A 27,501-nucleotide genomic window follows, 5' to 3' on the forward strand; every position below is an offset into this window, starting at 1 on the left:
GAGGAGAAAAGAAGAGAATAATTCAATTGTGTTCGGTGGGATTTCATTGGACCTGCGATGGACTCCAGCGCGGGGGAATATGGCATGGCTCGCTGGGGATTGTTTGTGGTTTTGACGGCGCTGTGGAGATTCGGCGATGCTTGCCCCGCATCGTGCACTTGCAGCATCTCAAGGATTGTTTGTATTGATTCCGTACCGGGGATCGAGGATTTCCCTGTCCTCACGTTAGACGACATGGAAAACATCACCGAGATGTAAGTGCACGCGCATACACACGGTGATACGGAGACGATCGTGCTTCACTGATCGGGATGCTGTGCGTAAAATAACCCTCCCGTCGACACATCGCGGTCGTGGAGAAACGCGCGAGGTGATCAGAGATGCAAAGATTGTGAAGGTGGAGACTGTCAGTCACGGCAGGCCCGCTCCGGCTGCCCGCACGCAAAACGTGCGGGTTTGTCCCGGTAACCGGTGCGTTTGTCAAACCATGTTGTCTCGTATTATCCGTGTGTGTGTGTGTGTGTGTGTGTGTGTGTGTGTGTGTGTGTGTGTGTGTGTGTGTGTGTGTGTGTGTGTGTGTGTGTGTGCGCGCGCGCGCGCGACGGATATAGTGGTTGCGCGTCCGCTAGGCGCGCGCACAGCCGTGTCGAGAGTGCGCGTCAGGCTTATTTGGATTAGTCGGTGTTTTCCTTCAGAAGCGGCTCCAGAGGAAGAGCCGGGCTGGAGGAGGAGGACAGATCCACACACGCGGCCCGAAACACGCACGATCCGAGACGTGCACGCAGAAAACACGAGCTGAAGGTCTGCAAAGGAGCTCGGCGCTGGCACATCGCGGCTCGTGCGTACGGTCCTGTGGCCTTATCTGCGTCAGTGTGCGGGCCTGTACCTGACACGCACAGCTGCACGCGCTTGACGGCCACATCTGGAGCTGACCGTGATTCCTCACGTGTGACCGCTGCTCTCAGAGCTCTGCACAGATCATGTGGAATTCTGAGTTTGACTCATTACTGTGAAAACAGCGAAGAAAAGAACCAGTGAAACCAGACTTCTGCTGATCTGATGGCCACAGTGCGTCCCAATCCATTCACACCCCAAGAATTAAAATCTTTTTCACAATAGACTGTGTCAATATAAATCAGACTGTTGGAGAAAAAGTAGCTGTTTTGAAATTAAAAACTTATGTTAATTATCATCTGTAGTAGTCAGGGTGAAGTGAGCTTGGATACATTAAAAAAGGAAAGACAACTGCTGCTTGAGTAAAGTACTGAGAGCTTTACAATCACTTTCACTCCTTCATTTTTCAAAGTTACAGCTACACAGTCTGTCTTTTGCTCCTTGCTTTCTGTAAAAAGTAAGTCCAGGTTGTCCCCACAGTCTGAGTGTCTCTAACGGAGCTCCAGGAGCTCCAGGTCCTGATCCTGAAGCTTCCAGTGAAAACTTGTGGCTTCGCTTCGGAAAACATTGTTCTACTGTCTACTGAGCACGTGCAGAACTGCTGTTTATTACAGACCCGGACCAGGACCAGGACCAGGAGTTCTCCAGCCCTGCTCCTGCAGAACCTCTATCCAGCATGTTCTAGTTCTGTCCCTGCTTCATCACAGCTCCTCTCCATTGGTTTGGTTCGTCTCTTAAAACAGACACGTCCAACTGAATGGATCATGTTGGTCTGAGTGACTGACTGATTCTCAGTCTCATGCTTGTTCTCCCCAAAACACATCGGCTGCATTTCATCACATCAGTCCTGAACTCCAGTCTGACCAGCTGCCAGCATCAGTCCAGAACACACTGCAGACCACCGGGACCAGACAGGGACCTGCTGACTGCAGGGGGACAGGAGGACAGCCAGCGGGACAGACAGGGGGACAGACAGGGGGACAGACAGGGGGACAGACAGGGGGACAGACAGGGGGGCAGACAGGAGGACAGACAGGGGGGCAGACAGGAGGACAGACAGGGGGACAGACAGGGGGACAGACAGGGGGACAGTCAGGAGGACAGACAGGGGGACAGACAGGGGGACAGTCAGGGGGACAGACAGGAGGGGGACCAGTGAAGCAGTGAGCTGTGAGACTCCAGCTTCATCCACAGCACTGTGGGCTCCATCAAGTCTTCCTTTGTGTTTCTTTGTGTTTCTTTTCCAGTAAGTTGACTCTGATGGATGAAGCTACTTTGTGAGTGGATAAAAACGAGAACAGTTTCCTTGGAAGTATGAGAGCGATGTGTGAGTCAGAACCTGAAGCTTCTTCTGACTGTAAAATGCTTTTTTCCTCATTTTCTTCTACAAAATGTTTTCTGCTAGCTAAACAACCCGAAGAAGAACATTGAAACTCTCCAGGAGCCACGGTGACTGAAGCACCGACTCAGACTGAGAGGGGGATGGTTTCAATGTTCCTCTGCCTTGAAGACAGAACATCTCAGCATTCTGACTGCCAGAGACACCACGCCAAAGACACCAAGCTTTCTGAGGACACTGACCATTAGTTTGAGAAGGAAAAGTAGTTTTTCCTCCTGAGTGAACTGTTCTGAAGAGAACTGATCTCTGACAGGAGAACCACCAGGTTCTGCTGAACCGTCCAGGTTGTTTTTGACAAGAGAACCAAGAGAAGTGAGAACGTCTGGTCTGCCCGGAGAAATGAGCCAAAGCTGTTGAGAAGGATCTTTGTATTCTGGAGGCTCAGACTGTTTATATGGGAAAGAAATGAAGCTCTGAAACCTGAGAGGACCGTCCTGGAGAGAGAAGATCGAGTGAGCTCTGGTGTTGAGCTGGACTGTAGACCGTGTTGTCAGATGATCTTAGAAGGCACCTCTTTCAAGAAATGAGCCAAACCACTGGAGAGACTCTGTACCAGGCTCCTTACTGGCTCTGCTCAGTCCTCAGTGAGGACAGAACCATTAGAGCCAGACGAGTTGAAGCAGGGAGAGAGCTAGAGCATGATGGGTAGGGGTTCTGCAGGAACAGGGCTGGAGAACCCTGCAGCAGCATGCTTCCCTCTTCCAACACAATCTGAACAGGGGGGTCTGAGGATTGGGACAGGGGGGTCTGGAGCTCCGGTGGAGGAGGAGCGAGTCCTCGCACCTCCTCCTCGCAAATTAATATTGATCGAGCAGGGCACGTCTGTCACTGTTTTAACAAGTGTGGCTCCTCGACATACCCTAAAAAATAATTCAGACAATAAATACTTACATTAATTTTTTTTTTTTTTTTGGGGGGGGGAGGGTGTTACTGGTTGAATAGAGGAGAATTGAAATATTTAATAATTAAATAGCAATAGAGAAACTGATAAAGCTCTTACTATCAAATCTCTGATCTGTTTACCATCGAACAACCTGCCCTGCCTCCAGCCATGAAAAAAATAAACTTTTCCAGCTTTTGCAGAACAAAAACGGTCTTATTTCTATTTATTTATGTACAGACAAGAGATTATTGATCACCACCTGAATGAGGACGGTGAAGTGGTGAATTGTGTTGAACCAGGAGGCTGGACTCCTCTGTTCTTCATCTGCTCATCAAGGCAAGCTTCAATAACGAATCCTTCATCAGTTCTTCCAGAAAAATGCCATTGTTACTCTATGGAGTCATGTCGTGCTGCTTGAACCAGCACGGAGGGGGCGTGGCCTCAGAGGGGGCGTGGCCTTTGAGTTCTGGCAGCTCCTGCTGGATGAAATGTCAGCCGGCAAGAGAACTTTCTTCGGCTGCTGGACGTCATGCAGCTTAACTTAGTTCTTGTTCTGGTGGATGCAGAGGCCTCCAGACCAGTGAGAAAGGTTCGGTTTTCTCTGCTGATGTGTTGCTGCAGTAGTAATCCTGAATATGCTGAAAACAGCGGATTATTCATGAATTATCACTGTTTGTTGTGTTATTTCTGTCTATCATATCAATCGTATCAAATAATCCAAATATGTAAGAACAAACCAAACCAGACGACCACAGCAGAGCAAAGACCACACCTGATAAATGCCCGGCAGTCTGAACGGTCATCCTGAATGGTCCCGTATTCCAGGCCTCCTTCACGCAACGCTTCCACTGAAAACAACATTTCAGTGTGTTTGCTTCAAAAAATTCCCTTTGTGTTTTAAAATGGTGTCCATTTTCACAGCAACCGCAGAAACGCTAATACGACGCAGTCCGCCTGTTGGGCAGCTCGTCAGTGCTGCTGGTTGTTTTCCTTGTGTAAACACATTCCAGAAAAGCAACAGCGAAGCGTTCCGTTTCAGTGTGAACAGGCCCTGAACGTTTCTCTGAATGTTGACAGAAAACTTCTACATTTAGGATTCATGAACCCAAACAGGGTGTAAATTGTACTTAAGACAATAGTCCCTGACTCCAGCGCAGTGAGTATTTACCAGTAGCTAGTTCCATCCTGTAAAATGTGTTAGAACCTCGATAGAGTTCAGGTTCCAGCTCCAGAACCGGTTCATTTGGAACAGGCTGGACCGAGTCTCGCCTTTACATCCATACTGTGAAATCATGAGGAGAACTCACTGACTGAACAGCAGCTGGACAAACTCCCCAGTTCACCTACTGATTCATGGATAAACCGACTGACTGACTGGCCGACTGGCTGACTGACTGGCTGACTGACTGACCGACTGGCCGACTGACTGACTGACTGACTGACTGACTGACTGACTGACTGACTGACTGACTGACTGACTGACCGACTGGCTGACTGACTGACTGACTGACTGACTGACTGACTGGCTGACTGGATGACTGACTGACCGACTGGCTGACTGACTGACCGACTGGCTGACTGACTGACCGACTGGCCGACTGACTGACTGGCCGACTGGCTGACTGACTGGCTGACTGACTGACCGACTGACCGACTGGCCGACTGACTGACTGACTGACTGACTGACTGACTGACTGACCGACTGACCGACTGACCGACTGACCGACCGACTGACCGACTGACCGACTGACCGACTGACCGACTGACCGACCGACCGACCGGCCGACCGGCCGACCGACTGACTGACTGACTGACTGACTGGCTGACTGGCTGACTGGCTGACTGACTGACCGATGGACTGACTGACTGACTGACTGGCTGACAGACCTGGCTGACCGACTGACTGGCCGACTGGCTGACTGACTGGCTGACCGACTGACTGGCTGACTGACCAGATGACTGACTGACTGACTGACTGACTGACTGGCTGACTGACAAGATGACTGACTGACTGACTGACTGACTGACTGGCTGGCTGACTGACTGACCAGATGACTGACTGACTGTCTGACTGTCTGACTGACTGACTGACTGGCTGACTGGCTGACTGGCTGGCTGGCTGACTGACCGACTGACTGGCTGACTGACTGATTGGCTGACCGAATGACTGACTGACTGACTGACTGACTGGCTGACTGGCATGTGGCATGGCAGTGGACTTTGTGAGCACAGTTCATGCAGTGTGTCCGACTTTCCTCTTTCTACCTCTGAATCTGGTGAGATTGTGCTTAAAGTTGGTCCTCTCACTTCTCTGATCCGCAGATACATCGCTAATCAGAACAGATTGCTTGACATTACAGACAACAGTCTGCGGCACTATATAAACCTCAGAAACCTGTAAGTATCACACACAAACACATACATGTATTTCATAAAGAAGCTAAAACTTCTAAAAGTGCTGTTTGACTCCCAACAGAACGGTGACCAGGACAAGACTGATGTCCATATCATCAGATGCATTTTTTAACAACACAAGACTTCAATATGTGTAAGATACTTTTTCTGGTTTTTTTTTTTTACATGCGTATTTATAGGAAACACACACACACACACACACACACACACACACACACACACACACACACACACACACACACACACACACACACACATAGAGGTTGGGTATGGCTATTCCTGTGGGGACCTTCCATTGACTCCCATTCATATCTAACCCCTAACCCTAACCCAGACCAAAACAATGCCTAACCCTAAAGAAATGTTTTTGCACTTTTACTTTTTTCAGTAACAACATGGCCAAGAAAACACTGTTTCCCCTCATGGGGACCCCAAAAAATGTCCCCACAAATGACATTGGGCCTAGTTTTCCTATGGTTGTGGGGACAAAATATCCCCACAACCATAGGAAAACCAGGCCACACACATACACAAATTATTAATAAAGTTTTGAAATAACTTCTATTGTTTTTACTTGAGAACATTTGATAATATATGCTTTTCAGTGCTAATGACTGTACTGAAGGATCTGTGCTAATATGGTATGGATGGATGGATGAATGGATGGATAGATGGATGGATGGATGGATGGGATGGATGGAAGGTTGCCTGGGTGAGTGAACAGGTGGGCATTTTCTTGTCATGTCTGCTAATCTGTTGGTTGATTGATTCAGTGCTCAATTGGATGGTTAGCTGGGAGGTATGTTTATGTTTGTGTTTGGTTTGGCTGTTTTATTGCTCAGTCAGCTGGTTGGTTGGCTGGATGGTAAATTTGGATTACTGGCTGGGTGGTTGATCAGTCTGTTGATCAGTTAGTCAGTCAGTAGTGTGGGTGGGTGCTATGGCTGATTGGGTGGATATGTGCTGGGCCAGATTGATAAAAGTTTGGTTGGGTGGGTGGATGATTGGTTTATTAGTCAGCTGTTTGATTAGTTAATAGGGGTCAGGGGGATACATTGGTTGTGTAGGTGGTCTATGGATTGATTGGTTAGTTGTTTGCTGGGTAGTCAGTTAATATGCTGAGTGAGAAGGTTGATTTGTTGGCTGGTTGGCTGGTTGGTTGGTTGGCTGGTGGGTTGGTTGGTTGGTTGTTTGGTTGGTGGGTGGGTTGGCTGGTTGTTCATATTTTGGTTGGCTGTTGGGTTGGTAGGTTGGTTGGTGGGCTGGTCAGTTGGTTGGTTGGTTGGTTGTTTGGTTGGTGGGTGGGTTGGTTGGTTAGTGGGTGGGTCGGTTGGTTGGCTGGTCAGGTGGATGGTCGGTTGTTTGTTTGGTGGGTGGGTTTGTTGGTTGGTTGGTTTGTTGGTTGGTTGGTGGGCTCACTGGTCGGTTGGTTGGTTGGTTGGTTGGTTGGTTGGTTGGTTGGTTGGTTTGTTGGTTGGTTGGTTGGTTGGTTGGTTGGCTGGCCAGTTGGTTGGTTGGGGGTTTGGTTGGTTGGTTAATGGGTGGGTGGGTGGGTTGGTTGGTTGGTTGGTTGGCTGGTCAGTTGGTTGGTTGGTTTGTTGGTTGGTAGGTTGGTTGGTTGGTTGGTTGGTTGGCTGTCAGTTGGTTGGTTAGTGGTTTGGTTGGTTGGTTAGTGGGTGGGTGGGTCAGTTGGTTGGTTGGTTGGTTGACTAGTCAGTTGGTTGGTTGGTTGGTCGGTTGGTTGGCTGGTTGGTTTGTTGGTTGGCTGGCCAGTTGGTTGGTTGGTTGGTTGGTTGGTTGGTTGGTTGGTTGGCTGGCCAGTTGGTTGGTTGGGTGGTGAGAGTAATCACACACTTGAAATGCCCTCTACAGTTTCATTGACAGTCAAATCATGTACCATGTCGGGTTTTTTTTTTCATAATTAGAATGTTTTTTCTATCTTCATTTAGAAATCTCACAGACAATAACCTGTCAGTACTATCATGGAGAACATTTCAGAACTTCAACATCACATTTCCGTAAGTTACACTTGAAAAACACTGGAAATCGTAGGTCCTTGTTGCTCCTCCTCCTCAGTTGTGGCCCATGCTTCATATTGTTCATTTCCAGGCTCCTTCTCTCTGGAAACCCTCTGGATTGTACTTGTGAGAACTTGTGGATCAAACTGCGGCTTCTAGAAGAACCGGACAGTTCAGAGCTGACATGTACAGACGACAGAGGAGTGACGAGGGACTTCATCACACTCACACCGCCCGACTGTGGTAAGGTGGACCGCAGCGTAATAAACACGACTCAGTGCTGAAAGTAAACTGGAAAACAGTCTTAGTGGTTACTTACTGTTTCTATCCTTTTTGCAGTGGTTCCTCAAGTGGAGGTCACGCCTAGAACTGTCACCCAGATGGAGGGGAGTGACGTCAAAGCTGTGTGCAGTGCCTCCGGCTCCCCTCCCCCCGAGATCCTGTGGAACCTGGACATGCTCTCCACCCAATACAGGGTGAGACCCTCATGGTTTGGTGTTTCGCCTTCTCTGTCCTGTTTTCACCACAGCTTGAAGCACTTGGTTTCCAACACTCTGGCTGGATACTTTAGTCAAGACTCCGAATGCAGGCCGTGGTTGAACTTTATGAAATTGTTTCTGAGACACAACTATTCAATATGTGGAACATGGTGACTAAAGAGTTTTGATGGTTGTAAATAGACAGTGTCATTTAGTGCAGTTGTGTTTTAGATATTAGCTTTATTGAACCATCATGATGAGCAAGCAGTTTCCACTCTTAGCTGGTTTCGGTTCTTCACCTTCTTCCTTAACCTCCAAGCTCTTCATCTGTAGCTAGGAGCGAACACTCCCAGCACTTTTTAATGCAGCACACGTTAGTGGAGACTCCTAGAAAAAGTTCCAAAACTTCCAATTAACATCGAACCACTCAGACCCCGTTTTCATCATGTTTGAAGAGAAAGCTTCACATGTACATGGTAAGGTTTTAAAAAAGGATTCCTGTTTACACAAAAACAGCAGAAACACTGAAACATGTAGTTAGCACATCAGGCCACTAGTTGGAGCTGCTGTTTGTTTTAATAATGAAACCACAGAGAACAATCCACTGTGAACATTAACAATGGAGAACACAGACATTCATATGGACAGAACACCAGGTTGGATTGTTGTTACAGTGACTGTCAGCTCTAAAACTCTAAAACTACCAAGTCCGGGAGATTCTGGACTGGGACCAGGACCAGGAGGATGTGGACTGGGAGTCATGCCACTCAGGAGGAAAACATTGTTCCTCTTGTCCCTCCGCTTATCGAGCAGGAGTGTTGACAGTGGCCGTGGAGCTCGTTCTCAGCAGCAGCATTTCAGAAAAGCTTTGTTCTGAAAGCTGTTCTGGAAAAGTTGCGTATTCAGTGATGATAATCGGACTAACACAGCGAAAGTTTTCCATTTTCACTTAAAAATGTCGTGGTGTAAACGGGGCCTAAACCTGGAGCTCTCATTTTGTGTTTCCCCTCATTATTAGCTTGAGATGTTTATTCTCTAAAAGTGATCATTTGCTTTTAGATTGTCTTTTTGTTGTTGTCACTTCGACTGTTTTACATTGTTTGCAACTATTTCAAGACTTTGCTGGTTTTGTTTCAGCAAACGCTATTCAAGTTTTAATTCTTCACTGCAAACTTTTTCTGATTTTCTTAAAATACTTTTAGCTAACTCAGCTTCTGAAATAGCTTTTAGCTAATTCTTGTCTTTGTCAGTCATTCTCAGTGGACTTGATGAACCTTCGTCGGATCTTAGGTCTTAAAGAGAATATCTTCATTGAGACAGAGCTGGTTTGTATGAGTGGAATTTGTTACCTTCTTGCGTTTCCTGATGAGATATTTTGAGCTACATGAGCTGGAACTGCCCGTATCATCTCACTTTTACTTACCTTTGACAGTTTGTTGGATTTCCTACTGTTTAAATTCATTTCATTAAGAGAAAGTAGTTTTTCGGTACCCGCTGACTGAAGGAGCTGGTTCATCCAGCGCTCGCATCAGAAACATGATCCTCATATCTGTCCAGTGTCTTCCATAAACCAAGATTGAAGTTGGGAATAAAGCCGTGTTGTTGCAGATCGACCTGAACGAGACGGAGAGTAACCTCACCCTGTCGGGCCTGTCTCCGGACGATAACGGCCGGGTGATCGTGTGCAGCGCCGAGAACATGGTCGGTCTGAACGAGGCCACGCTCCAGCTCAACATTCTCTGTAAGCTCTGCCACCAGCCCATGCATCTCTGCGAATTATATCTACGTCGCTAAGTTTAATTTGTCTAATTTCCTGGCTGATGAGATTTGAAATACCTTCCTCTAGACCTTCTTTCTATTTTTTCCAGTGAAGGCAGGAGGCTCCTCAGTTTGTTCTCATTAGTGTCTCTCTGCAGATCTTATTGACTCTCCATGTTCCCCGTCCATAACTCTCCCTCCTCATGCCTCGCCATACTCCTCTGCTCCTTCACTCTCCTCTCCCATGTTTTCCTGTTGTCAGTGTTCAAACGTTGGGCCATCAGTCTCTACAAAGTGCGCGCCGTCTCTGCTCTGTCAGTCCATATAAATGTTGCTTTTCCTACCGGCTCTCCTCCTGCTGTTGATTTCCTGTCATCCCCGTGATTACTCTTCCTCTACTGTCAGTTGCCCCCACCATCCAGCAGCTGCTGACTCCGGAGCGGGACCACCACTGGTGCATCCCCTTCACCGTGACGGGGAACCCCAAACCGGACCTGCAGTGGTACCACAAGAACAAGCCTCTGCTGGAGCACGACTACATCCGCACCATGATCCACGTGTCCACCGAGAACGAGGACCACGGCTGCCTCCAGCTGGTCAACCCCACGCACATCCACAACGGCGAGTACAAGCTGGTGGCCAACAACACGTACGGCCGGGACGAGAAGACGGTCTCCGCCCAGTTCATCGACCCCCCCAACTTCAACTACACAGGTGAGTTCCCCACAGTCCCTGGTCCTGGTCCTGGTCCTGTTACCAGTCCATGTTCTCCTGGTCCTGGTCCTACTTTTAGATGTTACTTTATTTTTCCTCTCTGGACAGTAATTATCACACAAATAAATCAATAAATTCGGCATTACAGGAATCATTTCTACCTTCAACATAACCTCTTTCCAATCCTGATCATCCAGTTCAGCTCGTTTCTGTCTCTCTAACATGTGATCACTGTTTAATTCATCTTCAGCTTCATCTTCAGCTTCTGCTCAAACGCTGCAGAAACAGGAAATGATCGCTTCAGTCCATCAGTCACAATCCACTTTTAACCTTTCTCAAAATTTCGTCAGCGACTGAACACTGTGGCTCTGTACTGAGTTATTCTCCTCGTCCCAGACTCACACAACCAACAGCACCCACTAGTGGACCAACACGATCACTGCAGGGTTGTCAGTGTTTCAGACACATCCTTTTCTAAACGTTGCCTTGTAAACATGGAACTTTTCAGTGTGATCTGAATCGTTGTGTGGAAGGAGCCACAGTCTTAAACTCAAACTCCTGATTTTGTACTGAATCTTATTCTATGATCTTTCGTCTCTTACACTGAAAGTGAATTCAGTTCTGAATGTGATTTTTAAGTTTCCTTCCACTTACTTCCTCACAGCTGGATTTCTTTTCAAATGGAGAACGTGTCCCACGCTTCCAAAACCAATGTTTTTTTTTTCTTTTTTTTCCATCGTTAATTAGTTTTTCATGATGCTAAATTTCTAACACACATTTTTGTTTTTGTTCTTCTCCACAGATGACCTATTCTGTAAGTACCGATTCATTTCTTCACCATAATCAAACAGCTACAACCGCCACTGACTGGATTTACTTTGGGTTTACGTTCTTCAGGCCCACCGGAAGATTATGATGGTACTAAAATAACAGGTCATGTCACCTTTCTCTCTTCTTTCTGGCAGTTCTTGAGTTTTCTCGATATCAGAAACAGATTGGTAGGTTTGGTCATGCTGAATCATCTCAGGGGAGACCAGATAGGAATAGGAAAGGACACCAAGAACATGAAGAAGAACTTACAGCAGGATCCATATTATTTTTCTTATGTTCAACAGAAAAAGTAGCAACATGAAGTTGATTTGAAATTTCTGTAACACTGAAGGATGCGAGTAACTTTACCTGAGTAGAGACTCCAGTGCACATCGAGCTAAATCCAGCAGACATGAACAATGACTCAGCCTTTCTGGGAATACCATCATTTTTTCTTTAGTTACAAAAGCAAATGAGACCTCATGATTTGTCCTGTTTCCTTCCTCTGCTGTCTCTCCGCTGCCGTCCAGACCCCGGTATGTATTGAACGCAAGGGCGTCAGTTTGTTTGGAAAAGTGGGGGGGACAACTGCTGGCAAAAAGTGACTTTGGAGCTGTGTGTGTGTGCGTGTGCGCGCACGCATCTAAAAATACTGACAACATATGCTTTCACTCACCAAAGCTGAGGACTCACTTTAAAAGAAAGGCGCACCGTGGTTCTTCTTTTGGATAAACTTTTCAGTGACTTTCATTCATTTTGATTTCTGACTGCTGGCTTTAGCTTTAGCCTTAGCGGTGCTGAACTGTCACGCTCCCTGTCAGTCACTAATCAGGACCCGCCTACATCGGCGGCAGCCAATCAGATCTCAGTTTGAGTTTGGAGATGACGCTGCAGTCTGAGCCCCAGTTGTCAAAAAAATTAGGTGTGTTCACGATGGCAAAGCCAGAGGTGGGCGGAGCTTCCAATGGAACAGAGCACATTAGCGCAGCCGCACGTTGTTTTGTCGTGAACGTCTGTGTGCGTCTCTGCGATCAGCGGATGGTGCGTTCAGGAGCGTCGGAATGTTAATTACTACTGAAAATAACCGGGGTTACAAAGGCTACACATGAAGGATTTGTGTGAGGTGGAGAAAAAAATACCCCTGGAAAAAAGTGGGGGGGACACGTCCCCCCCGTCCCCCCCTAAACTGACGCCTATGATTGAACGTCAAACCGCCGAACAGCCAGCGCGACTCCACCGCCTCCGCTCTCAGTGACTTTGTTGTTGTGTTTTTCAGACACGCCGCCTTCTCCGCTGGATGAGAGTGTGCCGGTAAGTGATCCTAGTGCTGATCTCAGGCAGTCATCCTTCAACATTTTGATGTTTAAACACTAAATCTGCTTTATTTTCTAATTTTCTTGTACCGTAATTACAAAGTTCAATGGATTGTATTATCCTCTAAAGCAAGGGTGTCAACATGTAGCCTCATTTTATCTTGAATGGGCCGGCCAGGTGAAATACTGCAATAGTGACCTTTACATTAAAATAAAAATGACTTTCTTGGTTGTGGTGCAACGAAAAAACTCATGTAACAAAATAACAAGTTCCTTTGAAAACTTCTGCAGTAACAGCAGCAGTGACAGCAGTAACAGTAGCAGCAGCAGCAGTAGCAGTAGTAGCAGTAGCAGTAGTAGTAGTAGTAGTAGTAGCAGTAGTAGCAGCAGTAGCAGCAGTAGCAGTAGTAGTAGTAGCAGTAGTAGCAGCAGTAACAGTAGCAGCAGTAGCAGTAGTAGCAGCAGTAGCAGTAGTAGTAGTAGTAGTAGCAGTAGTAGCAGCAGTAACAGCAGTAACAGTAGCAGCAGCAGCAGTAGCAGCAGTAGCAGTAGTAGTAGTAGTAGTAGTAGCAGTAGTAGCAGCAGTAACAGCAGTAACAGTAGCAGTAACAGAAGTAGCAGCTGCAGTTCTGATCACACGTGGAAACTGTTGATGTTCAGACTGATGACGTTGATCCAGCTTGTTGTTTTTTACAACGCAGTCTCTGTGTGTTTTATGTTTCAGGCTGTCTCTTCTTATCCTTCCCAGGTGTATGTAGTTGTGGGAATCGCAGGAGTTGTGTTGACCGGCTGCGTTCTTATGGTGATCATTCTGAAATATGGAAGAAACTCCAAGTTTGGTATAAAAGGTGAATTTCCTTCTCCTGAGTCTGTACATAGACACATTTCAGGCTTCAGAGGGTCTGATGGAGCTGAGGAAGGTCTGCCCTGTTCACACGACAAGGTTTTCACACAAAAACAGGAAGCTTTTGTTCCACAGCTCCATCTCCATGGAAACAGTGCAAATGCAACTTTTTGAAAATACACCGACTGCCAGGAAACACAGTAAAACTCAACTTTCTAAAGACTGTCCAACTCCATCTCCGTAGAAATGCACCTTTTCAGTAATGCTGTGTGTCAGTCAGGAGGCCGGTACAGACGCTGAGGTTTCCACCCAGCCCAGACCAACGATCAGCGATGGTGAGAGAATCATGTCAATACTGTTGGTCTTGGCTCTGGTTAATCCGTGGTCCTCCGTCGCCCTGTGAAACCGGGTCAAGAACGGCCAAGGTCTTCGTCTGGGACCAAACATCAGCTGCCATGAGATTCAGACAGTGTCTGAGATGTGGCGATGGAGGGACTGCTGCTGCCAGTGTTGTTATGTTTACATGTGGGGGGTTCAGCTGGAAAACCACGGTTAGTAACAGTAAAGGCAAACGACAAGCAATGCTAATGTAAAATGCTAGTCGATGCTAACATGTTCATACTTCAAGCTCCCTTTGGAAAATTGGCAAATTCACCTCTCTTTCCAAGCCAGACCGTGACGGTCCTCTGCTGTGGCGTCCAGCTGACTGGACCATGCTAAAGCTGTTCCAGAGCGCCGGGCCGGGCTCTGAGCCTCAGGGAGCCGCTAAACGGGCTCCGTCCAGTTCTGGACGGTCCACCGGGCCGGGATCACCGGAAATAAACCAGTTCATGATTTGCTAGTGAATGTCGGCGCTGTGCTGAGGCTTCGGTTGCCATGGAGACCACCCAGAGCAAACTTTACGTCATGGCCAAAGATTTTACATCTGTGTCGTACGGTGTTGAGAGTTGTGAAATTATAAAAAGTCTGTACAGGTTCTGGACCTGTTTCTTTAACCCCTGTTGGAACCCCATTTTGGACAACTCCATGCTAACCACCAACAGCAGGCCTGGTACTCAGCTCGCTCCTATACGGCAGTGAAGCATGGACCCTCTACTCCTGCCACGACGTCGGCTGAACGCTTTCCACCAACGCTGCCTTCGCAGACTACGGACCGTCTCTCCAACATGGACATCCTGCCAGAGCAGAAGTGTCCAGTATGTTTGCCATCCTGACCCAGAGACGCCTGTGACGGCTCCAACCCCTCCAGCCACTCTGATTGGCCGGCCACCAACCAGGATGTCCTCGGAACAGCAGAGGACAGAAGAGACACCCGCTGGGGGGGAGAAGAGACTCCGCAGACAGTGGAGACCAGTGACATCCCAACACACTGCCAAGAGTTCATCTGCAGTGGCTGCGCAGGATCTGCGGATCCCGTATCGGCCTCTACAGCTACGCCCGGCGCTGCAGCTCCCTGAACAAAGACCCACCCTTACCCATACCTGTACACATACCCATACCTGGACACATACCAATACCTGGACACATACCAATACCTGGACACATACCGATACCTGTACCGATACCTGTACCCATACCCATACCTGGACACATACCAATACCTGGACACATACCGATACCTGTACACATACCCATACCTGTACCGATACCTGTACACATACCCATACCTGTACCGATACCTGTACACATACCCATACTTGTACACATACCCATACCTGTACCCATACCTGTACACATACCCATACCTGTACCCATACCCATACTTGTACACATACCCATACCTTTACACATACCCATACCTCTAGCTTCAGGCCAATATCAAAAACTCCATTTCTGGCTAAAGTCCTGGAGAAGTTGGTCGGTGTCCAGCTTGCTTCCTTTTTGAAGACACACAACATACACGACACATTTCTATCTGGTTTCCGTGAGTCTCACTCAACTGAGACGGTCCTGTTGAAAGTGTCTAGTGACATTATGATGGCTGCAGACTCTGGCAAATGCACTGTACTGGTTTTACTAGACCTATCATCTGCTTTTGACACAGTCGACCATGGATCCTGATCAAAAGACTGAGGGACTGGGTTGAGTTGTCAGGTCCTGTTTTGGACTGGTTTAGGTCATACCTGGTTGGTAGAACTTTCAGTGTGTCTGTTGACAATGTGATGTCTGAGCCTGTGGAGCTTCTGTGGGGGGTGCCGCAGGGATCTGTTCTTGGACCTATTTTGTTCTTGCTGTATATCCTCCCTCTCGTCAAGCTGATTCAGCAGTTCAGTAATGTGTCCTACCACCTGTACGCCGATGACCCGCAGCTGTACTGCTCCTTTAAGTCATCTGAGCCAGAAAAACTTAAGTCGCTGATGAGATGTCTGGCCAAAATTTAGGAGTGGCTCAGTGAAAACAGTCTGCAGCTGAATTCAGACAAAACGGAGACTCTGATTGTTGCCCCAGACAGCGCCATGTCTGCCATAAAACACCATCTTGGTGACCTGAACTGTTCAGTTAAAGGCAGCCTAAGAAATCTGGGTGTTATTTTTGATGAAGGAATGTCCTTGGAACACCACACCAATCAGCTTGTGAAAAACTGCTTTTTCCAAATTCGGAATATAGCTAAACTTCGCAAAATGGTGTCCTTCAAAGAGTTGGCGATGATTGTACATGCGTTTGTCTCATCGCGCCTTGACTATTGTAACAGTCTTCACTTGTTTCAACAAGACAGAACTGGCGCGCCTTCAAGTAGTCCAGAACTCCGCTGCACGGCTCCTGACCCGCACTCGTAGGAGAGCCCATATAAGTCCAGTTCTTAAGGACCGACACTGGCTCCCTGTTTCATTCAGGATAAACTTTAAAATCTTGGTCTTGACGTTTCGGGCTCTACACGGGCAGGCACCGGATTACAGCCCTATGTTTCCACTAGAGATGCGTGGATGGCTCATTTTTCCATCCACAACAGCTTCTTAAAATCTCCATCAGTCTGCTATCTGCCCGCAGGAAAGATTTTAGCTCAATTTTCAAAACGTAACCCGCCCGCTATCCGCAGAATAGTGTTTTGGCTATTAAAATGTTGCTTTTTTTAATTTGAGTACTTCAACCGTAACCCGCCCGAATGTAATTAAAATCTTAATTTTGGGTGCAACCGCAATCCGCGCATCTGTAGTTTCCACTCGCTGCTTGAGGTCCTCTAACCAAAACTTGCTAATGGATCCCCGCACATGTTTTAAAACTGGTGGGGATAGATCATTTAAGGCAGTGGCACCGCGGCTTTGGAACGAGCTTCCCTGCTCACTCAGGTCTCTGGACAATGTCCATTCTTTTAAAAAGCAGCTGGAGACCTTTCTCTTTGAACAAGCCTTCTAGCCTGCATGGTACTGTTTCATCTTGCATATATATGTTATTATAGTGATTGTATATTGTGTGGACTATTTTTATGTGAAGCACTTTGTCATCCTGGTCTGCGAAAAGCGCTATACAAATAAAGTTTACTTACTTACTTACTTACTTACTCTACAGTACTTAATTAATCCTATGAAGTCTAATTCATTATCATGTGTAAACAACAGGCAAAGACTATGTGTTGCTACAAACCACCTCCATCAGCCTCTGTGTCAGTGCTAGACCCAGAGGCTGCTGGAGGTGACGTAGAGTTGACCCAGAGGGTGCTGGAGGTGACGTAGAGTTGACCCAGAGGGTGCTGAAGGTGACGTAGAGTTTACCCAGAGGCTGCTGGAGGTGACGTAGAGTTTACCCAGAGGCTGCTGGAGGTGACGTAGAGTTGACCCAGAGGCTGCTGGAGGTGACGTAGAGTTGACCCAGAGGGTGCTGGAGGTGATGTAGAGTTGACCCAGAGGCTGCTGGAGGTGACGTAGAGTTGACCCAGAGGGTGCTGGAGGTGATGTAGAGTTGACCCAGAGGCTGCTGGAAGTGACGTAGAGTTGACGTAGAGTTGACCCAGAGGCTGCTGGAGGTGACGTAGAGTTGACCCAGAGGCTGCTGGAGGTGACGTAGAGTTTACCCAGAGGCTGCTGGAGGTGACGTAGAGTTGACCCAGAGGGTGCTGGAGGTGATGTAGAGTTGACCCAGAGGCTGCTGGAAGTGACGTAGAGTTGACGTAGAGTTGACCCAGAGGCTGCTGGAGGTGACGTAGAGTTTACCCAGAGGCTGCTGGAGGTGACGTAGAGTTGACCCAGAGGGTGCTGGAGGTGACGTAGAGTTGACCCAGAGGGTGCTGGAGGTGATGTAGAGTTGACCCAGAGGCTGCTGGAAGTGACGTAGAGTTTACCCAGAGGCTGCTGGAGGTGACGTAGAGTTGACGTAGAGTTGACCCAGAGGCTGCTGGAGGTGACGTAGAGTTTACCCAGAGGCTGCTGGAGGTGACGTAGAGTTGACGTAGAGTTGACCCAGAGGCTGCTGGAGGTGACGTAGAGTTGACCCAGAGGCTGCTGGAGGTGACGTAGAGTTTACCCAGAGGCTGCTGGAGGTGACGTAGAGTTGACGTAGAGTTGACCCAGAGGCTGCTGGAAGTGACGTAGAGTTGACGTAGAGTTGACCCAGAGGCTGCTGGAGGTGACGTAGAGTTTACCCAGAGGCTGCTGGAGGTGACGTAGAGTTGACGTAGAGTTGACCCAGAGGCTGCTGGAGGTGACGTAGAGTTTACCCAGAGGCTGCTGGAGGTGACGTAGAGTTGACCCAGAGGCTGCTGGAGGTGACGTAGAGTTGACGTAGAGTTGACCCAGAGGCTGCTGGAGGTGACGTAGAGTTTACCCAGAGGCTGCTGGAGGTGACGTAGAGTTGACCCAGAGGCTGCTGGAGGTGACGTAGAGTTGACGTAGAGTTGACCCAGAGGCTGCTGGAAGTGACGTAGAGTTGACGTAGAGTTGACCCAGAGGCTGCTGGAGGTGACGTAGAGTTGACCCAGAGGCTGCTGGAGGTGACGTAGAGTTGACCCAGAGGCTGCTGGAGGTGACGTAGAGTTGACCCAGAGGGTGCTGGAGGTGACGTAGAGTTGACGTAGAGTTGACCCAGAGGCTGCTGGAAGTGACATAGAGTTGACGTAGAGTTGACCCAGAGGCTGCTGGAGGTGACGTAGAGTTTACCCAGAGGCTGCTGGAGGTGACGTAGAGTTGACGTAGAGTTGACCCAGAGGCTGCTGGAGGTGACGTAGAGTTGACGTAGAGTTGACCCAGAGGCTGCTGGAGGTGACGTAGAGTTGACCCAGAGGCTGCTGGAGGTGACGTAGAGTTTACCCAGAGGCTGCTGGAGGTGACGTAGAGTTGACGTAGAGTTGACCCAGAGGCTGCTGGAGGTGACGTAGAGTTTACCCAGAGGCTGCTGGAAGTGACGTAGAGTTGACGTAGAGTTGACCCAGAGGCTGCTGGAGGTGACGTAGAGTTTACCCAGAGGCTGCTGGAGGTGACGTAGAGTTGACGTAGAGTTGACCCAGAGGCTGCTGGAGGTGACGTAGAGTTTACCCAGAGGCTGCTGGAGGTGACGTAGAGTTGACCCAGAGGCTGCTGGAGGTGACGTAGAGTTGACGTAGAGTTGACCCAGAGGCTGCTGGAGGTGACGTAGAGTTTACCCAGAGGCTGCTGGAGGTGACGTAGAGTTGACCCAGAGGCTGCTGGAGGTGACGTAGAGTTGACGTAGAGTTGACCCAGAGGCTGCTGGAAGTGACGTAGAGTTGACGTAGAGTTGACCCAGAGGCTGCTGGAGGTGACGTAGAGTTGACCCAGAGGCTGCTGGAGGTGACGTAGAGTTGACCCAGAGGCTGCTGGAGGTGACGTAGAGTTGACCCAGAGGGTGCTGGAGGTGACGTAGAGTTGACGTAGAGTTGACCCAGAGGCTGCTGGAAGTGACATAGAGTTGACGTAGAGTTGACCCAGAGGCTGCTGGAGGTGACGTAGAGTTTACCCAGAGGCTGCTGGAGGTGACGTAGAGTTGACGTAGAGTTGACCCAGAGGCTGCTGGAGGTGACGTAGAGTTGACGTAGAGTTGACCCAGAGGCTGCTGGAGGTGACGTAGAGTTGACCCAGAGGCTGCTGGAGGTGACGTAGAGTTTACCCAGAGGCTGCTGGAGGTGACGTAGAGTTGACGTAGAGTTGACCCAGAGGCTGCTGGAGGTGACGTAGAGTTTACCCAGAGGCTGCTGGAAGTGACGTAGAGTTGACGTAGAGTTGACCCAGAGGCTGCTGGAGGTGACGTAGAGTTTACCCAGAGGCTGCTGGAGGTGACGTAGAGTTGACGTAGAGTTGACCCAGAGGCTGCTGGAAGTGACGTAGAGTTTACCCAGAGGCTGCTGGAGGTGACGTAGAGTTGACGTAGAGTTGACCCAGAGGCTGCTGGAGGTGACGTAGAGTTTACCCAGAGGCTGCTGGAGGTGACGTAGAGTTGACGTAGAGTTGACCCAGAGGCTGCTGGAGGTGACGTAGAGTTGACCCAGAGGCTGCTGGAGGTGACGTAGAGTTGACGTAGAGTTGACCCAGAGGCTGCTGGAAGTGACGTAGAGTTGACGTAGAGTTGACCCAGAGGCTGCTGGAGGTGACGTAGAGTTGACCCAGAGGCTGCTGGAGGTGACGTAGAGTTGACGTAGAGTTGACCCAGAGGCTGCTGGAAGTGACGTAGAGTTGACCCAGAGGGTGCTGGAGGTGACGTAGAGTTGACCCAGAGGGTGCTGGAGGTGACGTAACGCTACGTCCCCTCCAACAGCCTTACAGTCTGCAGCTCATTTAGCGCAGTGTGTACGCACTGCACTATGTGAGCTGTAGACTGTTAATGAGTGGATCAGTCAGACTTTCATCATGTTTAGCATGTAGCATCACTGGTGTGTGAGCCCGGAAGTCTTTAGCGTGTAGCATGTAGCATGGCTCGGAGTCATGTGCACCATTGAGTGACAGAGGTAAAGTCTGCTGCTGGCTACGTTGCTGGTGTTGGACCAACTATCTTTCGCGACAGAACATAATTTCCAGTCTGTCTTTCTTTTGTCATTTTCCTTCATGTATCAAATCATCTCCGGTAAATCAGTACTCCATGCAGATACTGGTGCTGGTATCGGTGCGTCCCTAATGTGAAACTACTGTGATGTCTTGAATCTGTCTTTGATGAGATAAACAGCTGTCTGTTATTTTGAAATTCAGCTTTTTTTTCCCTCCTCTTTTGAAAACATTTGCAAGAAATTGTTCTTATTTGCCAGTTTTCCACAGCACCTCTCTTACCCGTCATCCTCAACACTTGTCCCGGTCCTCTTCAGGCTCCTCCTCGGTCATCAGTAACGACGATGACTCCGCCAGTCCTCTTCATCACGTGTCCAATGGCAACAACACCCCGTCGTCCTCCGAGATGGGTCCAGACGCCGTGATCATCGGGATGACGAAGATCCCTGTCATCGAGAACCCGCAGTACTTCCGGAACTCCGGCAGCATGCTGAAATCTGACACGTGTGAGTTACCGCCACGGGGCAGCGCCGCCGGGTAACCCGGACCTTTTCTGATAAATCCATACAGGGACCGGAGCGGGGCGCCGCCAGATTTATAGACGGCGTCCGGCTGCACCGTGTCGGCGACCTCTGCTCTGGACTGGAGGACATGCAGAAAATCACCTTCAACAAGGCTCATTCAGCAAATTTAGGAGGGTTAGGGTTGTGTCAAACATGCAGCCTGTGGACCAAAACTTACTCGCAACAGGGTCCAGTCTGGTCCGCATCAAGACCATGCAGCTTGTTCCATAAATAAGGAATTTTTATTCAGCTTCTTCACCAAAAAAAAAATAAATAAAAAAAAAATGCTGTTTCACTTTAGACATTTTATCTCTTAAAGCCAGTTTAGCTCTTCGCTCAGCCACATAAAAGATGCTGTCATATATTTATGGGTTTGTTTCAGATGAAGTTTGTTAAAGGATGAGGGTAAAAGTGACCAAAACGTGCTTTTAGCAAATCATTTAAAGGACCTGTATCCTGCTTTTTTAGCTCGTCCAAACCCTATTATTGGCATTAACATGGTACTGGTTTATTTTTGGTGCTAAGAAAAAGTCATTTTGTGTTCAATAAAAGATTTCGGAGGTTAATTCTGAAACCCAGAAGAGAAAACGCTCAGTTTCACTGAAAATCCCGCCTCTCCCCCTGTGGACTTTGACTGACAGCATACTTCAACCAATCGGAGCTACGTTAGCTTCTCTTTAGCTCTTTAGCTTCTCTACACGCAAAGACACGCGAAAACGTCTTTCCTGTTAGAAACTCACCAAGCGCAGACCCTCCAGACTCTTGCTCTTGCTTGATTGCTGCTTTCAGACGATGGTTAAAGTTTATCTCTGTAATCGGAGATACAAAAAGCGGCAACGCTGATTGCCGAGGGCCTGGTGGGGGGGGGGGTTCAAACCAGCTGTTTTCTACCCGAAGGGAGGGACAGCTGTAAAGAGCAGCAGACTTAAAGAGATTACTCAGACATGCGTGGAAGAAGGCAAATAACCTTTTGGGGTGGTTTTTAAGGGAATTCAACTTTGGGGCATGCTAAAAACCTTAAAAAAATGGATTTTGCATGATATAGGTCCTTTAAGCAAAATGTTGCTGTTGGTGATTAGAAATGGGAAAAGCTAAGTAAGGAAGGAGGTTCCTTCCAACATTTAGGAGGAAGTTCCTAAATGTTGGTGTTCCTCAGTGGAAGACGTCTGAGAAGAAAAGCTTCATGTCACCTTAACGGGATTTCTCTGTGTTCAAGTCGTCCAGCACATCAAGAGACACAACATCGTCCTGAAGCGGGAGCTGGGCGAGGGGGCGTTCGGGAAGGTCTTCCTGGCCGAGTGCTACAACCTGACCCCCGACCAGGAGAAGCTCCACGTGGCCGTCAAGGTACGCATGGCGAGGCTGGACCGCCCGCCGGGGACGCCGTCCGTCCCCACGCTGACGTCTCTTCTCTGGCCAGACGCTGAAAGAGGCCAGCGAGAGCGGCCGGGCCGACTTCTACCGGGAGGCGGAGCTCCTCACCAACCTGCAGCACGAGCACATCGTCACCTTCTACGGCGTGTGCGTGGAGAGCGACCCCCTCATCATGGTGTTCGAGTACATGAAGCACGGAGACCTCAACAAGTTCCTCAGGTGGGAGGATCACACGGCGTGCACGAATCCACAGGTCCACGCCACTCAGAGCGGTTCAGCGCCGCAGCACAGGCCGCCTGGCGGTGTGCCACGCCCCGCTTTCACCACAGCGCTCACAAGAAAACCCTAAACTCTGTTGCATGTTGGGAGCAGAGCTCTGAGTCACTGAAAATGCAACTTTTGAAAAACGGCTCGACTCTGTTTCTTTGGAAACCGCAAAAATCAAACTTTCCTGAAACGCTGCTACTGAGCATGTGCAGTAAACAGGAGTTGTACACATGCTCAGTAAACAGACAGAGTGCCATGACTCCCAGTCCACGTGACTTGGTCCTGGTCCTGGTCCATACTCTCCTGGTCCTGGTCCCAGTGTGTTGTTCCCTGCAGCATGTGTGTGTGGTTTCATTACTGAAACAATGAACAGCACCAACTAGTGGACCAACAGGAAAACAACAGTGTTTTCAGTGTTTCTTCTGTTGCCATGGAGACAGGCATCGTTTTCAAAATGTTTCTGAAAGGAAAGTGTGGACCTGTTGCTCATATTGAAACAGGACGAGCCGTCTTGACTGGTCCTGACTGCAGCTGGAGGTGAAGGCCTCAGCCGTCGGCGCTCTGCTGGGTTTGGGTTTTCAGGGTTTCACGGCTTGTGGCTTTACTCTGATCTTCAGTCAGCAGGACTGTTTGTTGGCTGGTGGCGGTGAAATCCTGGTGAAGCTGCCAGACGGCCGGCAGAGACTCCAGGAAGTCCCTCCTGTCAGCCAACACACTGCTCACACACCATCAGGTCACACACTTTCATTTAGAAACGCTAGAGAAGAGTCAGCTCATCTCGATGGAACTCCAGCCATTTCTCAAGCTCATTGATTATTCCTGAGCCTCAGGATTTCTACTTTGTCCCTGTACGTCTGTCGATTTGTGAGTTTACTTGACTTTTTACCTTCTGATGACGTTTTACCTTCAGTCTCTACATTTTACATCAAATGTCTGATTTCTAGATATTCAGGAGTGATCCGGCCTCATCCCCACTTGTGTGTGTGTGTGTGTGTGTGTGTGTGTGTGTGTGTGTGTGTGTAAACTACTGCTCCAGTCCTTTAGTTAGAAGCAAAATTCATGTTGGTCATAATAAAAAAACACAAGAAAAAAAAATGCTCTTGTCTGGTGAGCCTGAAATGAGACTGAACCTGTCCTCCCCACTGTCTCTGTCTGTCCCCACCCCTGTCCCATCCCCGTCCTCATCCCGGTCCCGGTCCACAGGTCTCACGGCCCTGACGCCGTGCTCATGGCAGACGGGCAGCACAGCATCCTGGTGGAGCTCACTCAGTCCCAGATGCTGCACATTGCCCAGCAGATTGCCGCTGGCATGGTGTACCTGGCCTCGCAGCACTTCGTCCACAGAGACTTGGCAACCAGGAACTGCCTGGTGGGAGAAAACCTGCTGGTGAAGATCGGAGACTTTGGCATGTCCAGAGACGTTTACAGCACAGACTACTACAGAGTGAGTACCGCCGAGCCATCGGGAGCTTCCTCTGTCAAACATTGGACACAGGACCCTTAAACAGAAGTGCAGGGATAGGCGATCAAATTTCCCTTCACTCACAGACATTAAAGCAGAGGAATGGGAAACACACAAACAACATTTATAAGAAGTCAAAGAATAGATTTTCTTTTCACCCTGGATCCCACAGCGCCCCCTGCTGTCCAAACAGAAGAACTCCAGAAAACTTCAGACTGCATGCATCGCTCACGTTGCAGTAATGAAGCGTTGTTGTTTTGCAGTTATACGCCTATCACTCAGATCTGCTATAGAGGGTTTTTTTGTAATCTGATTTAGTAGTGTATCAGGCAGTGTGTCATGATTTAGTCCATCTGACACCACCTGATCTGTTTTGCAGGATTTTCACTAACACGTTACTCACTACAACCACAGATACTCCGGTACAATTTACAAGAGAGTATTTCAGGATGAAAACTCACGGTTCTTGCATTTTGTTGTCAGAAATGTTCTGCATTTACACAGCACCATTTTGAAAGCAATATATGTCTACAAAGAAACAGCAGAAACAATGAAAACCTTGGAGTTTTCATGTTGCTCTCCTACTTGATGCTGCTGGCTGTTTTAGTAATGAAATTTGCAGACTTCCTGGTTTGCAGACCTCCTAGTTTTCAGACATCCTGGCTGCAGACCCTTTGGTTGCTGACTTCCTGGTTGCAGACACTCTGGTTGCAGACTTCCTGGTTGAAGACTTCCTGGTCACAGACACTCTGGTTGCAGATGCCCTGGTTGCAGACGCTCTAGTGGTAGACTTCCTGGTTGCAGACGCTCTAGTGGTAGACTTCCTGGTTGCAGACGCTCTAGTGGTAGACTTCCTGGTTGCAGACGCTCTAGTGGTAGACTTCCTGGTTGCAGATGCCATGGTTGCAGACGCTCTGGCTGCAGATGCTCTGTTTGCAGACTTCCTGGTCACAGACTTCCTGGTTTCATACGCACTGGTTGTAGACTTCCTGGTTGCAGATGCTCTGGCTGCAGACTTCCTGGTTGCAGATTCTGTGGTTGCAGACACTCTGGTTGCAGACACTGTGGTTGCAGGCTTCCTGGTTGCAGATTCTGTTTTTGCAGCATACGCACTGCTCGCAGACTTCCTGGCTGCAGACACTTTGGTCGCAGACGCTCTGGTTGCAGACGCCTTAGTTGCAGACACTCTGGCTGCAGATGCTCTGGTTGCAGATGCTCTGGTTGCAGACTTCCTGGTTGTAGACACTCTGGCTGCAGACACCCTGGTTACAGGCGCTGTGGTTGCAGATGCCCTGGTTGCAGACTTCCTGGCTGCAGTTGCTCTGTTTGCACTTTGCCGACCCCGTCCTCCAGTGTGTCCTCTGCCTCTGCAGGTGGGCGGCCACACGATGCTGCCGATCCGCTGGATGCCCCCGGAGAGCATCATGTACCGGCGGTTCACCACGGAGAGTGACGTGTGGAGCCTGGGCGTGGTGCTGTGGGAGATCTTTACCTACGGGAAGCAGCCGTGGTACCAGCTCTCCAACAACGAGGTCAGACTCCACCCACAAACAGACTCTGGGCTGTTATTCATGTTTTCAGTAGTTTTCTCTAATCCACCATTTTCCTTTCCTTTCCTCGTGTTGATTTAAATTTAAAAATATAAAGTGACATAGAACCAAGGAAGTGAAAAAGGAGAAAGCAATAAAACTGGAATAGTTTGGCCTTGAGGTGGCGGGTTCAGACAGGACGTCCACCTGCCTTTCAATGCATCATACCAATGTTTTCTTTCTAAGTTTTCCATGATGCACGATCTTCAACAGGCTGGACTGAAGTCTCTGATGGTCCTTTGGTCCACAGACCACAGATTTGGCACCACAGCACTGGAAAGAAAAGTCAAGGCTCAAAAATGCAGTTGGCGTATACACTCGTGTTGGAAAATGAACAAATAATCAATAAAAATGTTTAAAGAGGGTGAAATTCACAGTGGGTGTAAAAGGGCTATATAAGTGTAGAACATTTACCATTTACTATTAAGTTCAGTGAGAATAATTGATATTAATATTTAAAGTCTACAAGGATCTTTTCCGGTCTGCATAACAGAGGTGTGATGTATATCGTCTGTGATAGAGTGGGAAATGTTGTTTTCATGATGCGCTTTGTAGCATAATTACTTCACTGATTACTTAAATTTCAAAATAACTATGTTAGATTACAAGTTACTTTGTAAGTTACATTCAGCAGCTGCTGACAAATACCCTCCACTGCATCATCATACCCATCGTATCAACACCCCCACCGCATAAACACCCCCCACAACATCAATACCCCTCCGCTGTGTCAACACCCCCCAACGCAAAAATACCCTCCAACCACATCAACCACCCCATCGTATCACCACCCCCTGCTGTGGCGGACTTTCAGCCTCATTGTCAGATGGGAACAAACATCTCCAGCTTCTCACGAGTTCCTGGAATCGGCGTCCCTACGTTCTCTTGTCACTGAGGAGCCCCACCTGCCCGGACCTGACGCCTCAACCCAGTCAAATCCACGGTGCAGCGAAAGCTGAGTTTGGCCACGTGGGTAAACTGGGCATCGTCCGCCGCTCTGGACTGCCCCTCTGCACTTCGCGCCCAAACCCAATGGCAGTTGCAGGGACTACCGGCACCTCAATGACAAAACCAGACCCAACCGCCACCCAGCCCCTCAGAGCCAGGGCTTCTCAGCACACCTGCCTGACAAGCGGGTCTTTTCAAAGCTGGACCTGGTGTCCAGGTATCAGCGGGTGCCAGAGCACCCCACAGCTATCCCCAACCTGGAACTCACCGCCCCCTTCAGGTTGTTGGAGTAGCTGTGCATGCCATTCGGGCTGAAACACGCTACCCGGTCATTTCAGCGGCGGATGGACTCCGTCCTCCGTGACGTGCCGTGTGAAGTAGTGCTGATCAGGGTGTTCATGTGAAACCTGTCCTGCTCTCTCAGGTGACACTGCTGAAGCAGCCATCTGATCTGTGTGATTGTCCTTTGCGCCCCCTGCAGGTCATTGAATGCATCACGCAGGGCCGGGTGCTGCAGCGGCCCCGGACGTGTCCCAAAGAGGTGTACGACCTGATGCTGGGCTGCTGGCAGCGGGAGCCCTACATGAGGCTGAACATCAAGGAGATCCACGGCATGCTGCAGAGCCTGGCCAAGGCCTCGCCCGTCTACCTGGACATCCTGGGCTGACCGCCGTGTGTGTGAGCCAGCGAGTGTGTGTGTGTGAGTGTGTGTGGGAGAGACGTGATGGGGGGAACAGAGGAGAGGGCTGTGTGACCGTGTACAGAACCTGGCTGTAAATGTCTCTGTAAATGCTACCGTCCACATCCTCATCACGTCCAGAAAAAGCCTTAAATTCACGGTTTCTCTG

General features: G+C 48.9%; 1 protein-coding gene across 1 annotated transcript; it reads left to right on the plus strand.

Annotated features, from left to right (window-relative positions):
* ntrk2b (neurotrophic tyrosine kinase, receptor, type 2b) lies at positions 1-27,501 on the plus strand. Its single transcript, XM_030084887.1, has 16 exons — positions 1-254; positions 5,499-5,573; positions 5,653-5,724; positions 7,541-7,609; positions 7,701-7,852; positions 7,949-8,085; positions 9,697-9,829; positions 10,252-10,581; positions 12,647-12,681; positions 13,432-13,531; positions 20,768-20,956; positions 22,230-22,360; positions 22,434-22,606; positions 23,858-24,098; positions 25,490-25,648; positions 27,135-27,501. Exons 1-16 carry the CDS (start codon positions 58-60, stop codon positions 27,318-27,320), a joined length of 2,379 nt encoding a protein of 792 aa, XP_029940747.1. The 5' UTR covers positions 1-57; the 3' UTR covers positions 27,321-27,501.

The sequence above is a fragment of the Salarias fasciatus genome (genome assembly GCF_902148845.1).
Source record: "Salarias fasciatus chromosome 7 unlocalized genomic scaffold, fSalaFa1.1 super_scaffold_4, whole genome shotgun sequence".
Lineage (NCBI taxonomy): Eukaryota > Metazoa > Chordata > Actinopteri > Blenniiformes > Blenniidae > Salarias > Salarias fasciatus.

Excerpts from the sequence above, each read along its gene's own strand:
- ntrk2b (XM_030084887.1), top strand. The coding sequence starts at position 58 with ATGGACTCCAGCGCGGGGGAATATGGCATGGCTCGCTGGGGATTGTTT. Across the intron at positions 7,610-7,700 it reads AACTTCAACATCACATTTCC|GCTCCTTCTCTCTGGAAACC; the intron begins GTAAGTTACACT and ends GTTCATTTCCAG. Across the intron at positions 13,532-20,767 it reads CTCCAAGTTTGGTATAAAAG|GCTCCTCCTCGGTCATCAGT; the intron begins GTGAATTTCCTT and ends GGTCCTCTTCAG.